General features: G+C 46.2%; 2 protein-coding genes across 2 annotated transcripts in view; both read right to left on the minus strand.

Moving 5' to 3' along the window:
- Nucleotides 1-13,861: 13,861 nt before the first annotated feature.
- ACSL4 (acyl-CoA synthetase long chain family member 4) overlaps nt 13,862-20,677 on the minus strand; it is a 96,444-nt gene continuing 89,628 nt past the window's right edge. Inside the window, exon 14 of the mRNA XM_045538615.1 lies at nt 13,862-14,496. Within this exon, the coding sequence (XP_045394571.1) occupies nt 14,459-14,496 (38 nt within the window). The 3' untranslated portion in view covers nt 13,862-14,458. The remainder of the gene's footprint in view (nt 14,497-20,677) is intronic.
- KCNE5 (potassium voltage-gated channel subfamily E regulatory subunit 5) lies at nt 14,507-15,326 on the minus strand. Its single transcript, XM_045538618.1, has one exon. It carries the CDS (start codon nt 15,175-15,177, stop codon nt 14,746-14,748), a length of 432 nt encoding a protein of 143 aa, XP_045394574.1. The 5' UTR covers nt 15,178-15,326; the 3' UTR covers nt 14,507-14,745.

A 20,677-nucleotide genomic window follows, 5' to 3' on the forward strand; every position in this document is an offset into this window, starting at 1 on the left:
AAGAAACTTTCTTTCTCAATGCCTGCTGCTAAGCCTTGCTGCAGACTATACGACACACTATGATGACACACTATGGAGTCATGAAGACCAGTGAAGACCAGTGACAACTGGGCCCTTACTGCTGCCTCACCATCTTTTTGGTTTCCTAATGAGCTTGTTCAAACCTTCTCCACAATGACAATTTCAAACATCCTTCACTTTTTTCAAGCCTCTGATCATCATCTCTCACCTCCCTCCCTTTCTCATTTCACAGAGAAAACAGAACTTTTCAGGTGGAAATGCTCAACTTCCTACCCCACCACTCTTAAATTGTCTAAATAGGTAGGTCTCCATCTAATGCTCCCTCTCTCCTCCTGTCACAAAGTGGAGGGGCAGGGGTCCCACCCTTTGCCTTCCACTGGAGGACAGGCTCCAGCTGTGATCCCCTTCTGCTTCCCATACCTTCACCTTCTCCCTCTCTACTCACTCTCCTATCAGCACTTAAACATGCTCAAGACTTTCACTTCCTGAGAAACAAAAGCAAACACAAACATGCTTCTTTAAACCCCAGTCTTCCTTCAAGTAGCTCCTTGTAATTAGGCAACTGTAAAAACAAAGACCCTGCTTTGGAGTGGAAAGGTCTAACATGCTGTGTATGTGGTGCCAAGTGGCTACAAACCTGTCTTAGAGGAAAGAGAAAAAATATTGCTTGCTATAGGGGAGGCAGGGCTGTTTGGGGGCAAATGGGCTTTTACCTGAAAAGAGAGGAGACTGACTCAGAAGACTGGCTGGCTCCCCTTCCCCCTCTGGCCCACCAAGCTAGGTTTAAGTCCCACATGTGAGAAGAGTGGCCAGAAACCTACAGAAACTTTGTAAGCTTCTGGGTGAGCATTGAAGTCAGAGGCTGATGGAACAATTGCAACTTGATGAAACTCTAGGCATAAGCAGATCTGGCTTTGGGCCCTGCTGACCCAGTGTGGAAGAGAATTAGAGAAATGAAGGTTTGTCCTGCCCATGAATCAGCTCTCCAGTGGCTCCCAGAGGAGCATGTGGTGTCAGAAAGATCCGTAGGGCATGGACACCATGCTTATAATGGCCACCCTCAGCAACAATAGCCAATGTGGACAATGGATTCTGAAGTAGAAGAAAAAAGTCAGAGTAGTGAGTACAGCTGATAGATTGGTTTATAGGAACATGGGAGGCATCACTTTGGGGGATTCTCAGAATTAAGCAGGGGACTCTCTGAAGGGGCCGACTCCCTACCCGGAGCACCTGAGAGATTGGGAAGTATAGAAACTTGAGCATAGCTATAAATGTGACCTAGAGTCACAGGCTGGAGGGGCCAGAAGGCCTTTGGCTCTTACAGAACCATGCACAATTACTCAGAGAGTCTCCAAAGGTAGAACTCACTCTTAAAGACATCCTTTCTTCCTTCCCAAAGGGTGGCCATTGCATACTGGATATGGCCCCAGCAGCCTGTTCCCCATAAGAGTGGACAAGATGAAAAGTAGGGTCTGCCACACTGTATTGGATTGGGGCCTGGGCTTAGAGGAGAAATGCTACTTTTCTATAGATGGGTGAGAGCAGGTTTGTTGCACTGAAGCCTGGGACCCCACTCTGATCAGCTGACAGGGCTCAGTGGTGGGCTTTCCTGAATCTGTGACAGAAACCACTTGTCCCCACTTCTCTTCTTCCAGACATTTTGCTGGAATTCCAGTTCTCTGCTGAAACAGACTCCCGCCTAGGAAAACTCTGGTGATTGTTACCAGACACACACAGGCAGCAACTGTAGCCATGGGAAAGCGTTCTTTCCCACTGGCAAACAGTTCTGAGGCTGACCTGTGTGGGGGAGCAGTAAAGGCTGTGATTGTGGGCAATTACTCCAAAGACTCAAAGGGAAGGAGCAGAAGAACAGAGGCAGGGAGATAAAGAAATGGGGGTGGTGTAGAGAGGAAAAGTACAGAGGAGAAAGGAAATATTTCTCTCTATATACATTGCTCTTGGATGGAAACTTTTAGGAGCCAGGGCCTACGTGTTGTCCAGAGAGCACTGTTAGTTCTCTGTAGCTCTGTAGGGTGAGAACTGAAGTTAGTTGCCAGCCCCAGCAGACAGGCATCATGACGGCCACTGTATGACTTGAGCACGGATGGACTGTTCCCTGGGAAAATTGTGTCTCTGATAAACTCCTGTTGATCTTCAATGTAGAAATCTCAAATAACCACAAGTCTGTCTTTAGGTCATCACACACTAAAGTTTGAGGAGAAGCAGGTGGCAGGGAAGACTTTTTTTTTTTTTTTTTTTGAGACAGAGTCTCGCTCTGTTGCCCGGGCTAGAGTGAGTGCCGTGGCATCAGCCTAGCTCACAGCAACCTCAGACTCCTGGGCTCAAGGGATCCTCCTGCCTCAGCCTCCCAAGTAGCTGGGACTACAGGCATGGCGCCACCATGCCTGGCTTATTTTTTCTGTATATTTTTAGCTGGCCAGCTAATTTCTTTCTATTTTTAGTAGAGACGGGGTCTCGCTCTTGCTCAGGCTGGTCTCGAACTCCTGAGCTCAAAGGATCCACCTGCCTCGGCCTCCCAGAGTGCTAGGATGACCGGCGTGAGCCACCGTGCCCAGCCAGGGAAGATATTTTTTAAATAAATAAAAGCAACTTTCAAGGAATGACTCAGTATCAATGCAGATTCTAGACATTTTTTTTTTTTTACAGCTTGTAGAGATACACACCTGAACAATAGATGCTTCTGACCTCTGCGGTCTTGCAAAATCCTTAAATGCATTGCAAATCCTGAAAGAAAAAATTAGTAATGCTTAGGAGAGTTTTGGCATTGCATGTATTGCATCATATTCTTGTTTTTTTTAAAGATGTAATATTTACATGGTATTTTTGGAGGCTTTCAAATAAGAGAAAGAGAAGGAGGAGGAGAAGGAAGAGGAGGAGGAGAAGAAGGAGGAGGTGGAAGAGGAGGAAGGGATTTTCCCATCTTACAAGTGAACAATCTCCTTAAACATCTAACACCAAGAAGCTTTAGGCTTTTATTTGCTTCCTTGGGTGCTTAGAGAAACCAGGCCAGGGAGTGGCTGTGATTAGTCATTTCTCCTTCAAAGGGAAGCTCTGGTTCTCTACCTAGTCACCCACATACAGAGTTTACATGAGCTCTACCAATTTCACTGTACAGAGAGGTAATGATTTGAAGGGCCATCTATATTAAGCTGCTCTGGTTTGAGTTTAACCTCCATGATTTGGCTCTAGTCTGAGGTGATCCCAAGGAGACTGTTCCTATTGACAGCAGTTGGCAACTTCAGTCCAGTCAGCACTGATCTCAAAGACCCTGAGGGGTCTGGGTTCTGGAGTTTCCTGGATACTCAAGATCACTGAAGTACATTCATTGGCATTTATTGAGCAACTAAATTAAACAATAGCTAACCCTATGTATTTTACATGCATCATCTCATTTCCCATCCCTCTGAGGTAGGTAGGCCCTGTTATAATTATGGGGAAACTGAGGCTCCAAGAAGTTAAATCTCTTACCCAAGGCCACTGAGCAAGTACGTGTTAGAACAGAAAGTCTGATCTGTCTGCTTGATCTGAGATGCTATGCTGATTCCTTCCAAAGATTTGGCAGTCAATAATCTTTCTCCTTTATTTCATTTGCAGCATTCTCCAAAGAATAGTCCACATTACCTGCTTTCTGTTCCTACCACCAACTTATTCCTTAAGCCTTTCCCTCTGGTTTGCCCTGTTCCCCACTAACAAGCCATCTGGAAGGCAACCAGTGACAATCACCAGCAAATCAAATGTCTACTTCTCAACCTTCAGTTGCGGCACATCTGCAGGATCCAACACTCCCTCCTTGAAACTCTCTTCTCCTTTGACCTCTGCAATTTTTCCACTTTCCTGCTACCTTCCTTATCTGTCCTTCTCTGTCTTCTTCAGTAGATTTCTCTGATGCCTTCCTCCGTAGATATGAATTTTCCTCAAGGCTCTGCCCTGCACCTTACCTCCATTTTCCTAGATGAAATGCCTCAGTGAGAGGCAGCTTAGCATAATGGCTCTGAGTACTGGCTCTAAAGTCAGTCTGACTGAATTTCAATCCCCCTCATCATACGCTAGTAACTTTGGCAGGCTTCTCTAGGCTTCAGTTTGCTCATCTGTAACATGAGGATTCATTGAGATCATGTATATAAAGCACTTGGACCAGTGTCTGACAAATAGTGTGCCTCATGCAAATGTTTGCTATTATTAATATATAATCTGGGCCCCCAGGCCCTAACTTTCACCCATACCCCAGGTCCACTCCAACTGGTTGCTTCATATGCCCCCCTGAAGGTCTCTAAGAAACTCACCATGTTCATAACTGCCTTTATGTTGCCTCCATTTCTACCCTTGAAAGATCCCACTTTTTATTAATATTTATTCATCTGTTAGATATCACCACTATTCCCATCAGCATGCTGTCAAAACCTAATGAGCTTAACCTTTTCCTCTTGCTCACCATCTATATTTTATTGGTTGTATAGCTCTGCTAGTTGTACCTTTTAACATTCTTCAATCTGGGTGACAGAAATGTTTTGGAATTGATACTGGTGATTGTTGCACACCACGCGAATACACTAAATGCCACTGAATTGTACACTTTAAAATGATTCTAATGGTAATTTTTATGTGTATTTGATCACAATAAAAGAAATCTATGTCTCTCCAAGTCTTTTGCTACCACCAGGCCACTGTCAGCTCTCCTCTGGAATACCGTCTTGGCCTCCTAACTGATCTTTTATGTTTCTGCCTTTGCTTACCCACAGAGATACTGATCCAGGAGCTCTGAGGGTAGAGCCTGGGAATCTGCCCTATTAACAGGCACCCCAGGGAGTGCTTGCTAAAGTTTGGGAACCACTGCCTACAGGATGAAGTTCAAACTCCCTAGTCTGGCAAGATCCTTCATGTCTTCCCCTTAGTGTGTCTCTCTTCCTCTTTACGTTTTTCTTTATAATTGCTTTATATTTTTGCCAAGGATGACAATTTTCCGTGAACTGAGGAGTAGGATTAAGATAACCATCTGAACTTCAGGGAAGAGGAGGTGGGGAGAGAGAATGAGAGAGAGAGGGAAAATGAGAGCTCTGGATTTAGACTTTAGCTCAATCCTAGCTCCACCACTTACTAGCTATGTCACTCAAAGTAAATTACTTAAACCTCTCTGATCTTTAGTCTCTTTGGTCATTTTAAAAAATAGTACTACCCTCCAATCTTGCTGTGAAGATTAAATTAGATAACACATGCAAAGTGCTTAGTATTTATGTATTTGCAATACTTTTATTTTAAAAATTAATGAGTTTTTAAGCTTGGGGGAAAAAAGAAATGATACATGTTAATGACATAGTTTTTCAATAAAAATCAGAGTTCTTCTCAGTGCTTAGCCCAGTGTGTGGCCCATATCGAGGGCTAAGTATATTTTATTCTTTGCTGTTGTTAATATCATTAAAATTGGTGCTAGGATCAAGCACACCGCAGAGAGCTTAACCTTGGCAAGGTGAAGCAGCACATCTTCCTGAGAGCCGGAAGCGTTTGAGATGGCTGTGTGGGGATGGCTCAGATGCAAGCCAGAGAAGCTCCTGTCAATTGGCCTCAATTTTCTGGGTAATGAAGGAGGTGAAGTCATCTCCTGAGAATGAGGGGGAGGGCTGGGGCTGGGGGCTTGAGGAGAGGGCAGGAAGTTTGGAGCAGCTGCTGTAGGGAATGTGATAGGGAGTCAGCAAGCGAGGAATGAACGGATTGTTGAACAGCCAGAGGGGCTGGCTTAGGGGAGAGAGCACGCATTGGCAGGGAACCTCATGAGCAGGGTTTCTACAACCACCTTGAAGGGGTCACTCAGGGCTGCAGATTGGAAAGGCAGGAATGGGACAAAGGGTAGGGAAGCGAAGCATTCAAGGATGGGCACAGGAACAGTAGAACTGTCCATAGACCTGGACTAAATATGAAAGTTCATTTATTCCTTCAACAGATATTTAACCATCACGTATTTTACAGATATTATACAAGTGCCTGGGCATGACGGATGCTACAAAGAACCATACACACAAAATCCCTGCATTTGACATAAGTCCGCACAAAGACTTGCACACAAATGCTGATCGAAGCTTTATCCATCACTGTGAAAAACTGGAAACAACCCAGATATTCTTCAACAGGTGAACAGATAAACAAACTGTGATACGTTCCCGCAATGACTAAGCAATAAGAAGAAAAGAACTATTGATACGTGCAGCAATATAGATGAATCTCAAAATCAGTATGCTGAGTGAAAGAAGTACCTACTGCATGATTGTATTTGTATAAAATTGTAGAATATGCAAATTAATTGATCGCAACAAAAAGCAGATCATTGATTGTCGGGCCAGCAGGAGGGAGGCACAAAAGATCACAAGAAAACTTTTGGGGTGATGGATAGGTTCATTATCTTGATTTTGGTGATGATCAGACAGGTATATACATGTGCCAAAACCCATCATATCATACACTTTAAATGTGTATGCTTTTTGTATATCAATTATATTAATACCTTTTAAAAAGTTATAAAAATAAATACAATTTTTTAAAAAAAAATTAGCCTGAAAAAATCTCTGCCTTCATGGAACTTACAGCCTACATGGGAAAGACTGACAATAAACTAGTGTTAATAAGTAAACAAACCTGCTAATTTTAGACAGTGCTTCCTATTGTGAAGTAAATATATGGGGCAATGTGATAGAGAATAGTGTGGGGGTGGAAGAAAGGAGCACCTATATAGAGAGGATGGCCAAGGAAGGCCTCTGAGGAAGTGGCATTTGAGCTGAGACCTGGATGATGAGAAGGAAATAGCCATAAGATATGGAAGAAGAACATTCCAGGCAGAGGAAATAGTACATGCAAAGGCTTTAAGGCAGAAAAGAGCTTGAAGTGTTCAAGGAACAATAAAAAGATGAGCGTAACTTGAGTTTAGTTAGCAAGGGGGAAAGAGTGTCAGGAGATGAGGTTTAGAGAAGTTGGCAAAGGTCAGATCACAAGGGGCCATATAGACCCTGGTAAGGAGTTGGGAGTGTATTCTATAATAATTGGATGGGTAATCCAACAGAGGGCCTTAAATGGAGAAGGGAAGGACATGATCTGCTTTATGCTTTAACATTGCTCTGGATGTTGTGTAAAGAACTGACTGTGGGGGTGCACTGGTAAAGGCAGGAAGACCAATAGGAAGTGTTGTGCTAGGCCAGTAAGAAATGATGGGGATATAGATTGGGGGTAGGGGGTGGAAGTGGAGATTGTGAGAAGTGGTCATATGCAGAATTCCTTTTGGAGGCAGAATGGAAAGGATTTGGCTCCTAGATTGGATGTGACAGGGTGAGGGAAAGAGCAAAATCCCTATGACTCCCTTTATAGCATAAGCAACTTGGGCAGTTGGTGCTAGTACCATTTACAGAAACGGATGCTATCAGGAAGTGAGGATAATTTTATGATTGGGTATTCTAATAAATCTCATCTAGAAGGAGGAAAGGCTACAGGAGACTAAAGCTGTCATTTGTAGAGATGTATCAGTTGCTCAAATTAGCTGGGAAAGGATGATGTTTGGCATTTTCTAAGTTTCACCATAACCTTGTTTTAGTCTGTACTTATATAACATTATGAAATGGTTTTATTTGTCTCACTTTATCATGGCCACAAAGATATATATAGTCTTGCCATTGGATTTGCATGATACTGGTGTTCTGTGAAATTGTTTATGTCCGACTAGTGCATAACATGGCCTAGCAGTGAACACCAGGCCAACTTCTAACAAGAGTGAGGCCTAGATGTAAATGTCAGATCTGTTCTCAGATGTCAGGAGTTGCTTTTTCTTTCTCTCATGGAAGAGAAAATCTAGGGGAAAGGAACTCAAAAACTCTGATTTGGACATGTTAACTTTGAGACAGGTTTAGATATCCTAGTAGAGATATTAAGTCAGATATGCAAATCTGGAGCTCAGAATAGGGGTTTCAAGGGATAAAAATATTACTTTGGGAGTCATCGTTGTAAAGATGGTATTTCCGGGGCTAGTCGACATCACCAACGGAGAGAGAGTAAGAAGGAAAGGAAAGTAGGTCCCAGGATGGAGCCATGGGCAGTTCAACATTGAGAGGTTGAGGAGATGAGGAGGAACCAGCAACAGAGACTGAGAAGTAAGAAGACTGATGGAGAAGGAGGCAATCCAGAAGACTGAGGCATTAAGGAGTTCAAGAGAAAAGTTTCAAAGAAGGAGTCATCAACTGCACTGAATGCTGCTAAGCAGTCACGAAGAATGAAGACAGAAAATCGAATGTTAGGTTTGGCAACATGCAGGTCATGGGTGACCATGGCAAAGCAGTTTCCTTGGTTTGGTGGAGGTGAACACCTTATTGCAATGGACTGAAGCAAGACTGGAAAGTGAGGAAGCAGAGCCAGAGTGTAGACCATTGATTTAAGGAGTTTTACTCAAAAAAGGAGAAGAAGGGCCAGGCATGGTGTCTCATGCCTGTAATCCCAATACTTTGGGAGGCTGAGATGGGAGGATTATTTAAGGCTAGGAGTTCAAGACAAGCCTGGACAACATAGTCAGACCCCATCTCCACAAAAAAAAAAAAAAAGCTGGGCATGGTGGTGTGCGCCTGTAGTCCCAGCTCCTTGGGAGGCTGAGGCAGGAGGATTGCTTGAGCCCTGGAGTTTGAGGCTTCAGTGAGGTATGATGATGCCACTGCACTCTAGCTCAGGCGACAGAGTGAGACTCTATCAACAAAAAAAAAAAGTGAGGCTGGGGGGCAGGGACAGAGAAGAGGAATGAGACAATATCTGGAGGGGGAAGAAGGGCAAGAGACTTATTTTTAAGGTGAGCAAGTCTGTTGTATTTTGTACGCTAACAGGAATGAGAGAAATGGAGCCAGAAGGCGGCAGACAGCCCTGAAGAACAGGGGGTAGTTGTGGAGGGACGGGAAGTCAAGATAAGAGGGAAGTACAGAATGGTAGCTACCATTACCGACCCCTTCGCCTGGGCCAGGCTCTATGGTAACTCCTCGATCTTCACAGTGACCCTGGGAGGCAGGCACTATTTATTACATCCATTTTACAGAGGAAAGGAGGCTTGGAGAAGGTTAGGTAACTACTGATGTCACTCAGCTAGTGAAAGACAGACCGTAGATTTGGACCCAGGCAGTCCAGTGCTAGAGCCTACACCCTGTGCCCTACACTCTTCTACTTTAGTAGGTGATGGAGAAAGGCAAAAGTGGGGGCTTTTGAACTGACCAAGCCCCTGGACTTGCTAGAGGGAAGGCCCAAACTTCCAAGAAATGGTGCCAGTTACTCAGGACACAGGATGGAGACTAACCCAGCTGATTCCAGAGCAGCCACCTCCAAGCAGGGCTTATCATTTGGCTATGGCCCTGGTTTGGTACTGACTGTAGATAGATGTCAGGAAAATGATGACAATTCCATCCTTGCAATCCTCAGGGGACCCATCCTAGTATTTCACCCCTCACTCATCTCAGCCATTCCTCTCTGGGTCCTGTTTGCTAAGGTTGCCTTGCAGTGGACAGAGCACTAACTGGGGAGCAGGCTGAGGGCTTCTCTCCCCTTCCAGCTGCCCCAGTTACTCCCATCTTCACTCCCCATCTCATCCCCCACCCTAGGAAACTCGCATGAAAATGCAGGTGCCCTCCTAGATGGCTGAAGGTTATAGTCTTCCAAACTCCACCAGAAACAGTGGGAATAAAGGAAAAAACAAAGTTCTGTCCTTGAGGAGCTTACCACCATGCTGTGACTGCCAGGGCCAGGCTTACTCGTATCAAATTTGAGTGTCTTAGGACAAGCCCCTCTTTGTACCTCTCTCCCTCACCCAGAGTCTGAAAGCCACCATTAAAGATGCACTTCTTGTATCCTTGCTGGGATGAATAACGGATTAGATGCAAATGAATAAGATTGTTAGATTTTGTTAAGTCAGGAAGGAACAGTTTTGGGATACTGGGACCGAGGGGCGAGGGAAGCTTGGAACAGGAAGGGGAAAACTTAAATAAATACCAATCCCATAGTTTCACCAGGGCTTGGCCTGACCACAGGGTGCCTAGGGAAGTGGCCTAGGAGAGGAGGATGGAAATTAATAGGTCCCTTGTCTCCATTCTTTCCCTTACCAGGCCCGCTTGGAACTGCAGCCCCTACTAGAGCACAACTAGATCCTAAACAGAGCTAAGAGAAGGCCCCCTGTCCTTCCAGGGACCTGAGGTGTTTTCATGAATAGACATCTTGTGGGTCAGGTATGTGGGAATTCAGTAAATTCGTACTGCAATCCAGTCATTCACGGCCACCCGAGTCCTGCCCAGGGTTCCCGGAGCATCTGGCAGTAAAAGTAGAATGTGAATTGAGAAGTTGTGGGAAGCACAGCACATCCGTCAGTACCCTCCCCAACATATGTAGACATTTCTAGGTATCTCTCCTTCCAGATTCCACTGAACCCCACAACTAGAGTTTCTTTCCTTGGGTTTCACCTTTATGTTGGCCAAAGTGACCTGCTATAAAATGTGAATACCCCTGGGGGTGTCATCTGAAGCAGTGATCAAGCTCTGCCGCTTCTATATAAAGCAATGTAGCTATTTTGCCTTTCTCTCTGAGTTAAAAGGGCCCTGTGGCATAACACGAGTGTACTGAACACTACTGAACACTTTAAAAAAAAAAAAAACGGCTAAGATGGTCAGTTTTACATTATGTGTATTTTACCACACTTTTAAAAAGTGTATCTGAGGTATCTGCCATCTGCTCTGCTGCACTCTCTTCAGAGGAAGGGGCACAGGCCACAGCTTTGACTTTGACTCTCTCCTCCTTCAAAACATAGTCAGTGGGGGACTGGTTGGGGCCACCTGGTCCCATGCTCTGAGACCTAGCGCAGAAGGAGGGTTTACCTTAATCACATTACTTGTCTTCCTGGATAGCCTGCAGGTTGTGTTAAGTGACAAAAAGGCTTGAAAAGTAACTTCCCATCCAACTTCTTCTCCCAAGGCCATTCTTGGTGAGTGGCTCAAGTTCACCTCGTTTGGCTGTTGACCAATCTAGTCTACTGACCTCTGGTGGTCCCCAGTCATGCTCCCTTACGGCTCCTGATGCTTGCCCTTCTCTTATGCCCTGCACCAATCCCTGAGGATCTGGGTCTTCAAAAGTCTAGACTTCAGTCCTGTGGGAGACCAGTAAATAAAGTATTGCTGGCATACTTTTCTAAAGGTCACTGTGGGCCTGCAGGTAAAGGGGAGAAGAGTAGGATGGTGAGGAAGTTATGCACAGTTTCCTAGTCAGCCATGATTCTGCGCACAGGCTCAGAACTCTTGGAGCTCGTGGCAAAGTATCAGCAATCCTCTTGTTTGAGCAATAAGAGTAGCATCTACATAATAGAGAATTTTCTCTTTCTCCTGTCTCCTCTATGCAGCTGCCAAGGGCATTCCCCCAAGGAAGGAAAAGGAAAATACAAACTTAACACCTTATACTTCTATAGCAGCTATACTTCTCCTGGCCCTTTCCCATACATTATCTCACTTGAGCCTCAAATCCCCACAGCTGTGGAGACTAGGGTCCAAAGAGGTGAAGCAGCTCACTGTGAGAAACAAAGCTTGTTAATCAGCAAAGCCAGGGCTGGACCCCAGTTCTCCTGATTTCTGGTCCTGCGCTCACTCCACAACATCGTGGTGCATTTGCTTTAGCTGCCAGGCAAGATTGTTTGGAAAGCAGCCCAGTCCCGTTTCTCTTTGTTGTTACAAGTTATATGCAGATCTTGGGTTTATAAAAGCCACGGAAAATTGAAAAGGAGAAGATGGTACCTACAAACAAATGAAAGACTCCATTTATGTCCCGCTAGAAAAGTATAATCGACAACATAGAAATATGTCTGTAATGGAAGAAAAGTTTCCGTTTATTTTTGTAATGCCGATGAGCACTTCCAGACATTGGAACTCAAAACATCTCCTAGTGTCTCTTTGTTGAAAGCCTCAGGTTACAAGTAGGGAAGCCAGGGTCTTGTGCTTCATTGTTGTCATGGAGCAAAGATATGAACCTGAATTGGAACAGGATCTGCTTATGCAAAGGGAAGAAATAGACGGCTGGGTGGGGTGAAAAAAGAATTGCTCTGATTTATTAGAATGTTTAAGATCTTTGAAATCATCTTAAGGACAAGGCTAACATTTTGCCCAATTTGTACAGTCAGCTCATGCTATTCGAGGCTACATTATCATAACTAGGGGTTGGCCAAGCATCTGGTTTTTCTTTCTTCTATCTTTTGCTCACCGGCAATACGATCACTTCAATGTTGACACCCCCGCTGGCTAGTAGAAAGTTGAGTGTCCAGACTTCTGGGAAACTTCATTATCTGGGACACAGTCGCAACCCTGAAAGTGTTTGAAAAAAGCAGCTGGGCAGTAAAACAAATGGCTCTCTCCAGGCCAGTGCACTTTTCTCACAGGGAGAGTTGTATAGCTACTCTTGCTACATGTTCTTCATGGGTACTCTCAGTCATCACTAAAAAAAAAAAAAAGGTTAATATGTTTTTAAAAGCAGGACTATTTTGCCATGGGATTTGTTTCCCACACCTGGCACATTAATACTTATCATGGGAATTATCCCAACTGCTCCCAGCTTCCTTTATTTTATTTTTGGCAATGTACTCTTTTAAATATCTATCGAAAACATGGTACAAATGTGTTTACGAAGTTTCAACACTTAAAGCCCTGATTAAGCTTCATTATCAAAATAACCTTGTGAATCCCATCATGCCTGATAAATGAGCGATGTTGCATTAAAAACACAGGGCTGGGGACTGCCTCCCCATGTCCCCCAAATCCCTGTATATTATGCCCCCTCCACACCCCTTTCAGCCCCCCTGCCTGGCTGAGATGGCTCTCACAGCATCCCTTCTTTCTGCCACTGTCTTGAACTACTCCCCCATCCTTGGCCCCCACCTTCAAGGAGAGGGGGCAACCTCAGGGCTGGAACTAGAACTGGAGAGGTGCCAACGGGGCAAGGCCAGTATAGCTTCAAGAAGTGAATCCTGGGAATGAAAGTAAGTTCATTTAACTTATTAATAGCTCCAGTAAAATGCCAGATGGACTGGAAGGTCAAACCCGATGCCTTGAATGAGGTTTATATATTATCAATGCATTTAAGTGACTGGTAATATCTTTGTCCTGCTATTACTGAGAAACCAGCTGTATTTAAGCAAATTCGCTTACTTCTAAGAGGTAACTTTATGTGTGTTTGATGAAACCCAAACAGCCATCATCAGCTATAAGCATTTCAGCCCTAAGCAAGCAACTTTCTGACAACCTTCTTAAGACAAGGAAAATAAATGAATAAACACACACCTCTAACTTTATCCAAGATTAAGATTGCTCAGTTCAAGCATCTTCCTTCTGACTTAAGATTTACACTACCCGGTGGCTTCCTTGTCTTTTAATAAACCACTTTTTTGAGTCATTAAGGTGGCTTCTAAAAACTAGCTTTGATAATAGCTAAAAGTGATAGGCCTGAGAGGTTTTTTTTTCTTAAGGTGCATCCTGAAAAACTACAAAAGGAAAGTGGGAAATCGTTATTTAGCCCTGTGATATTTGAAAGTGCTTCAGAATTAAGAAACAGAGGAGGAGGAAGTAAAAACGCATGTATAACTTTTGAAACACTTCACAAAACAACCCACTTTGCCATGTAAACGTTTTTTTCACCCACAATCACATCTATTGAATTGGAACTGGATAAATCGATACAGATATCATAAGAACCCAATCTCCAAATCGAAACATCATTTCCAAAAGTGAAAATAATTTCTTCTGTATATGTTATTGGGTCTCAAGGCTGGGGTCTTTGAGAAAAGAGTCTTTGGTTACTGTTTAAACAATCTTTATTACCTGCCTCTGACATTCCCCAGGGTTACAGAGCAGGGGACATCGGAGCCTCATGTTCCATGGATGGAGCAGACACTGTGATAACAACTGGATCAGTTTAGAAGAGGAATTTGGAAGTATTGGGGTGATGCACCCAGTAATGTTTACCCACAGCAGAAGATGGCAAAGCTACTAGAAAAATCAGGCAAGTTACCTTTGGGATGACAACTGAGGAGACAAGAAAACCATACAGTTGGGTTCATAGATCTTCCCTCTGCTGAGCCTCCCTGCCCCCCCCACAGTCCCCATTAAATCCATTCTATCCCACAGACTGGTCCTAGTGTCCTGCTAGCTCCCTGCTGAAAGAGAGAGGGAGGGAAAAGATGTCTAAGGTCTCTTCATTTTCTTTGTCTCTGTCCCTAAGGCAACGGGAAGCTGGAGCTGCTGCAGCCGGCCTGGCAGTGATGGCAAAGCCCGTTTGGCTCTGCAGAGTGAGAGGTCCCTGGCAGCCCCTGGAGCAGCTGCCAGTTAGACGGCCCAGAGTTCTGATAGACTTCATTGCTTCAGTTCAATGCCAAGTGTTGGACGTGTTGGATTCAGTTCCCAGGGGCCTGGAGCACAGTGTCAGGGCTGTCTGAAGACAAGAGAGCAGAGGCAGTTTAGAGCAGTTGGATGTGCGGGGTGGGAGTGAGGAGGGAGAAAGCGGCCAGGAGTGGGGAGGGTGGTGCTTCTCCTTCCAGGGGCTTCCAGACAAGGTCTCCTGGCCTCTCCTCATCGTCTGAGCCTTGGGTGAGGCGAACCCTGGAAGGGGAGGAAAGGGCAGGAGCCGCGCCCGGGGCTAAGCGGGAAGAGGAGGACGCGAGAGCAAGCAGGGGCTGCGGGGCTAGACCCGCTCGGCGCCCCGGGCGAGGACAGGCAGCCCCCCGGGGGCGAGCTGGCGGCGGCCTTCAGCCGGGGAGCCCGCGGCAGTCTCGGCGTCGGCGGCGGCCGGGGCGCCCCCCGGGGCCCATTCGCGCTCGGTGCGGGCCTGGGGCGGCTCGTCCTTGGCCTCGACCAGCTTGCGGGAGCGGGTGTAGGCCAGGATGAGGCCCCCGGCCAGGCAGGCGTAGAAGATCATGATGAGCAGGATGTAGAGATAGGCGTCGTCGCCCTTGGTGCTGGTCACCTCGCGGCCCACGAAGGGGTCAGGCACGACCCCCGCGCCCACGCTCGGGCCGGCGCCGGCGCCCAGGCTGCTGGCGTTGCCCCGATGGTGCAGCTCGAGCAGCAGGCGGCTCAGAAGGGTTCGCAGCCGCTGGCTCTCGCTGCAGTTCATGGCTGTCGGGGAGTGACACGGTGGTTCCAGGACGCTGCTGACCTTTCCCCCCCGCAGCGAGGGGAAGCGAGCGAGCGAGCAGGCCGGCAGGCGGGCAGAGCGCGGCGACGGCGACGGTGGCGGCGGCACCCGGCTCTGTCGGGCGGGCGCGCAGTGGCTGGGGGCGCGGGCCGCGGGCCTCCTTATCCCCTCACCCGCGTCCTCCTCCCCTTCCCCACCACGCCCCCTCGGGCCCGCGGCCGCCTCTTCCCAGGCTCTGGCTGTCTCGCCGCTCCGGGAAAAGGGGACAGCTGGTGGGGGGAGGAGAAGGGGACAAGGGAGGGGGCGAGGCCAGGGGAGGGGCAGAGGGGGCGGGGGCGCGGAATGCGCGAGGCCACGGGCAGCAGAGGCTGGCGGGGCAGCTTGCTGGGGCCAAGCCTGGACCCTGGGCTGCGGAAGAGAATTCCTTCCAAGTTCTGGCCACCTGCCCTGCAGGCCCAGCTTTGGCCCTGATACAGCATCTGGTCCCCCCAAGACAGGCCCTGCCCCGGGGCGCTCAAGCAGACCACAGATGCCTTCTGGCAGCTGTCCCCTAACATGGCAACCGAGACCCCTTGTCCACACCTTAAGGGAGTTATTCCCCTAGACAAGGACCCCGGCCTTTCTAGTTCTCATTCCCTTACCCCACCCCCACCCCCACCCTCGTCCCAGGAAAGCATCTTATTCAGATGTTCGAGCCGAATTCAGTGACTGAACGGTCAGGTACTTGCCACAAGGCCAAGGCAAAGTAGGACTCCCAGCTTGGCCAAAATGGTTTCTGAGGATATACCGGCCTCCTTGGAAGTACCTGTGCTCTAATCTCCTATAACACTTTTCCAGGGGGCCACACATCTTAGCCTGTGAGCATACCATCCATGATGTGGCCCTGTTTCCCTTGGGTAAACCATCTTACCAGAAGTGAAACCGAGTTCTTCTACTAAGAGGAGCATGCACATTAAAAGGCCCATTGACTACACTGTCTAAGATGTCTTAGGATCTGAAAAGTACCAGTTCTAGAGAATATGCTCACTCCACTCCCAGTTAGGCCAGTGCACAGGTATGTGCCCCTCCAGGACTTGGTAAGAGATCTAGGCCATGATGGCTTGTGGGGCAGCCATTTTTTTCTCAGAGAGTATCTTCTTTTAGGGGAAAACAAGGCACTAAGACAAAGACCAGTCCAGAATATGTTAAACTGGCAACAGACTGGGCTCCACAAAGAAAAAGGGTTGCTTAGTAGATAGCGAGGTAGGGAAAAAAATGAGGTAGTGCTGGCCAGGTCTGCTTGTATACAGTTGCCAAATAAGAATAGAAGGAAAGAAAGGAAAGCACTATGTCTTTATGTACACCTTGAAAACCAAGCTGCTTCTTCAAAATCATTCAGTCCAGGGGCCATTCAATCTGCAGGTGCCATGGGTTGAAAAAAAAAAAAGGGGGTTTTCTGGTACGTCTTCCTCAGCCCACTATCCCCTCGGGGGCTGCAGCCTTCTGTGTGTTGAGGTGAAGTTGGCACCAAACTGAATCCAGGGTCTCAAACAGAGCCTTGCTTCACAGCCTGTAAACAGGCCTCAGAGACATTCCATATGACCCTGACACTGGCTCCCTCCTAATCACCTTGCCTGCATGTTCTCACCTCAGAGGGGCTCAGGGAAGTGACTTGGCATGATGAGTGCCAGAGGACACAGCTAGGGAATTTTCAAAGCTGTATCAACCTGGGGATATAACTGTCGAGCTAGGAGACTTTTTGTATCTGTTGAAACATGCCCGGAAATATCCAGGGGTTTTTCTTTTGGAGGAGGCAGGAAGAAGCAGCCCCTTCAGTACAGCATAAAAATAGTCATTTAAACTTGTCTTTACTCTTCAACAGCCTTATGAGATAGTAGGATTATTCCTGTTTTCAGAAGAGGAAACTGAGGTTCAGAGTGGTTAAGTGGCAGGACTGGAATTATAAAATTTGCTTGTTCTTCTCAGTCCTAACACATTATTCTTGTCACATGGGTGGTATCCGTGAGCTACCTCCATTTTCCCCCCCCCTCCCTCCTCTTGAATCTTCTAGAGTCTAGTGCTTTCTGCCAAAATTGCTCTCTGTAAGTGCCCCAGTGACCTCCTGGCCAAAGTCAAGGGTCTCTGCTCAGTTTGCATCTTTGACCTTGAGGATGAATTTGATACCATTAACCACCCACTCCTTCCTGTAACTGTCCTACCCTTGGCTCTCATGGCATTGCATTCTCAAGTTTCTCTTCTTATCTCTCTGACCCATCATTCTCTGTCTCCTTTGCTGGCTCCTCTTCTTTCCTCCTGCCATTAACTGTTAGAATCCCTGAAGTCTCAATCCTCGGCTATTCTCTTAAAACCCATTTCCTTGGAAACTCTCTCCTTACATGGATTCACCTGCCACCTGGTATATATTTAGCCAAATTTGAATCTCTAGCTCAGATTCTTGGTAGCGTCTCTCAGATCCATCCGCTCCTTCCTTTCTGGTTTTATTGCCACGAGCTTAATCCAAGCTCTCATTACCTCAGGTCAAATGTGCAAACTGAGAGTCTCCTGGCAGATCTCCCTGCCTACAGCCCAATCCACCACGCTATGGCTGGCATAATTCTCCTCCAACACCATTTCCATCAATTCACCCCTATATTCAGAACCCCAGAGATGTTCCTCGTTGTTTCTTTAATGGAATTCAGTCTTCTCCAGTGGGCCTCAAGTCCTCACCACAAATAGATACCATCTCCCCTCTGAATTTGAAAAATAGCATATTCCTGGAGTTCCTCTCCAATACTCTGTGCCTTTCGCCATCTTCGAAATTCACTGACTAAAAGAAGTCTTGCCTGATTTTCCTGTTTGTGCTCTCAGATTCTTCACAGTGCACCCCTCCTGGCTGTACTCTAACTCACATCGCAGCATTCAATGCAGAATCTTGAAAAACACAGAAAAGGACCGCAAAAGAAATTACCAATAGTGCACACGTGTGCCACACATACACACACAGACACACTCATTGTTTCGTGGCTTGTCATTTTCACTTAACAACATGTTGCCAACTTTTCCCATGTCATTTATTATGTTTCTATAGCATTCTTTTATTGTCTACACAGTATTCCAGACTACAGATCTACCATAATTTATTTGAATTTGCCCTTATTGTAAGATTTCAGTTATTTCCAGGGTTTTGCTAGTAAAAATGTTTTAATGAACACATAGAAGGCTACTTATAATTCCATTAAAAGAAATCATTGCCAGAGAAAAAGCAAATTACTAATTTACAGAAGACTGGCATGGGGAGTGGTAGATGTGTAAAAGTGGGTAGAAACAGAAATGGAGAATAGTCATAAAATTTAGAAAGGCCCAACCCTCCAAAAAAAACAGGTGTGTGTGGGGATTCTGGATTTCTGTTCACACCAGGGGCTGCTGGGCATCCCTTTAAATCCCCGTCCCAGGCCAGCCGTGAATGGCTGAGATGCCAACCCCTTTCCCCACTACAATCAATAAAACTGCAAATCCGCCAGACAGGCACTGGTTCTCATTCCTCCTCCCCCTTCCACCCCCATTCCACACCTGCCCCATACCTGTCAAATAATCATCTGTTTACCATCTGGAACTCACTTATTTCCAACATGGTAATGAAGTGTGTTGACAAATGGCAAGTAATTTATAATCATGTCTTTAGACTTTCAAAAACTCTTGGGAAAGGTTCTGTTCCATGCCAAGGTTGTTCTAAAAGTACAGTTGAGGCGCCATGGACTAGGAAATGCTTTTGCCATTCCTTGAGACTGTGAGTGCTTCCTGCCAATAGCGCAGCTCCATGGAAGTTAGTTGAATTGAACTGAGTTTGGCTAGTTGCCAAAGGACGGGCATAAATGGTAAGCACTGTTGGAGTCCAGGAGCCTGGCAAAGCCACAATGGGCTCTGAAGAAAGGGAGGAAAGAAGCCTTCATGAGGCTCCAACTGAGAAAGAATCATTCATTCATTCATTCATTCATTCAACAAATATTTATTGCATATTACTTTGTGCGTGGCACTGTGCTGGGTGCTAGAGACACATCGGTGAGCAAGTCCCATTGGTAAACAGTGTGTGCTTTTGTAACTCTCATAGCCAGTTTCTTGTGAACTGAGGACAAACGGGGAGTGCCAGGATGTGGAGCTGGGCAAACGGTGGGCATTAAGGCCAGCCATAATTCTAGTTTGGAGAAAACTGTGAGTCTGGACCCAAGCTCTAAGCACTAGTGTCCAAAGCCTTGTTTAAAAAAAAAAAAAAAAAAAAAAAGGAAGACCCCAGGTGGTCTGAGCTCACTGTCCTCTCCTATGTTGCAACCCATTCTACCTGCTCCTATTAGCACCATCCTCAGGGTGTGGCCTGCCATAAGCCACCACAGTAGGTCTGTTCTCAAAAGACTGATGAGAATAAAAGGGACAGTTTCTGGATCCAACTGGGGCCTCTCAGTTTTTCCATGGGGAGTAACTGAGGTTTGATAAGGATCATGATGTCTGTGGGTTGGAATGCACCTCAGGGGCTTCAGGGGCTTTCCTTAGTGACTTCTCAGGGATCTTCATGGGCTTGTGCTGAGATTGCCCTATATCCAGGCCACATACTGGAGCATCACATATGATCCTTGATCTCATTTATCGAGTGCCTAGCATGTGCCAGGCATATTGCATACATTATATTAATTAACCAACCTTGCAACAACTGTATGAGGTAGGCAAGAGTGATATTAAAAATATTTGACAACAGCATATCCTGAGCAAGGATCAATGAGAATGGACTAACAAACAACCAGAATAGATGTTGGCTGTAAACCAGTATGGGCCGGGCACGGTGGCTCACGCCTGTAATCCTAGCACTCTGGGAGGCCGAGGCGGGAGGATTGCTTGAGGTCAGGAGTTTGAGACCAGCCTGAGCAAGAGCGAGACCCTGTCTCCATTATTTAAAAAATTCAAAAAAATAAATAAACTAAATAAATAAACAACCAGTATGGCCTGAGAGAGCTACAATATCATGGGGCAAAGAAGTAGGACAGAGATACAAACCGAATAGTTTCCTATTTCCCAGAGGCTCAAACCTATATTTCATCTCCTTGGGCTTCAGCGCTGTCCTGGGTCATTCTGAACCTCCCTTCTCCCTATGGATGCTTCCACCTTCTCCCAGCGCTCATTGCAGGTACACGAAAAGCTCCCTTGCCTGCTAACCCTCCGAAAGCAATAGTATCTATTCAGCCACCCTTTTCTTCCAGTGACTTTTCTAAGGATGTTACTCCTTGGCTCAAAATTCTTGAATGGGTCCACTGGACTGCCAAATGATCACCTTTAAGACTCTCTGTGCTCTGGCTTGAAGATGCCTTCCAACCATACTTGCAGCAATAACTACCCGAAATGTCTTCAATGCCAGACACTTTCTCAACTCGGTGAATTCTCATTCTCCTTAGCACTCGTATAGCATAAGATCATAGTGATGTATGTGTTCATCTGATGGCCCCTACAGTTAGTT

Source organism: Lemur catta, chromosome X (genome assembly GCF_020740605.2).
Source record: "Lemur catta isolate mLemCat1 chromosome X, mLemCat1.pri, whole genome shotgun sequence".
NCBI lineage: Eukaryota > Metazoa > Chordata > Mammalia > Primates > Lemuridae > Lemur > Lemur catta.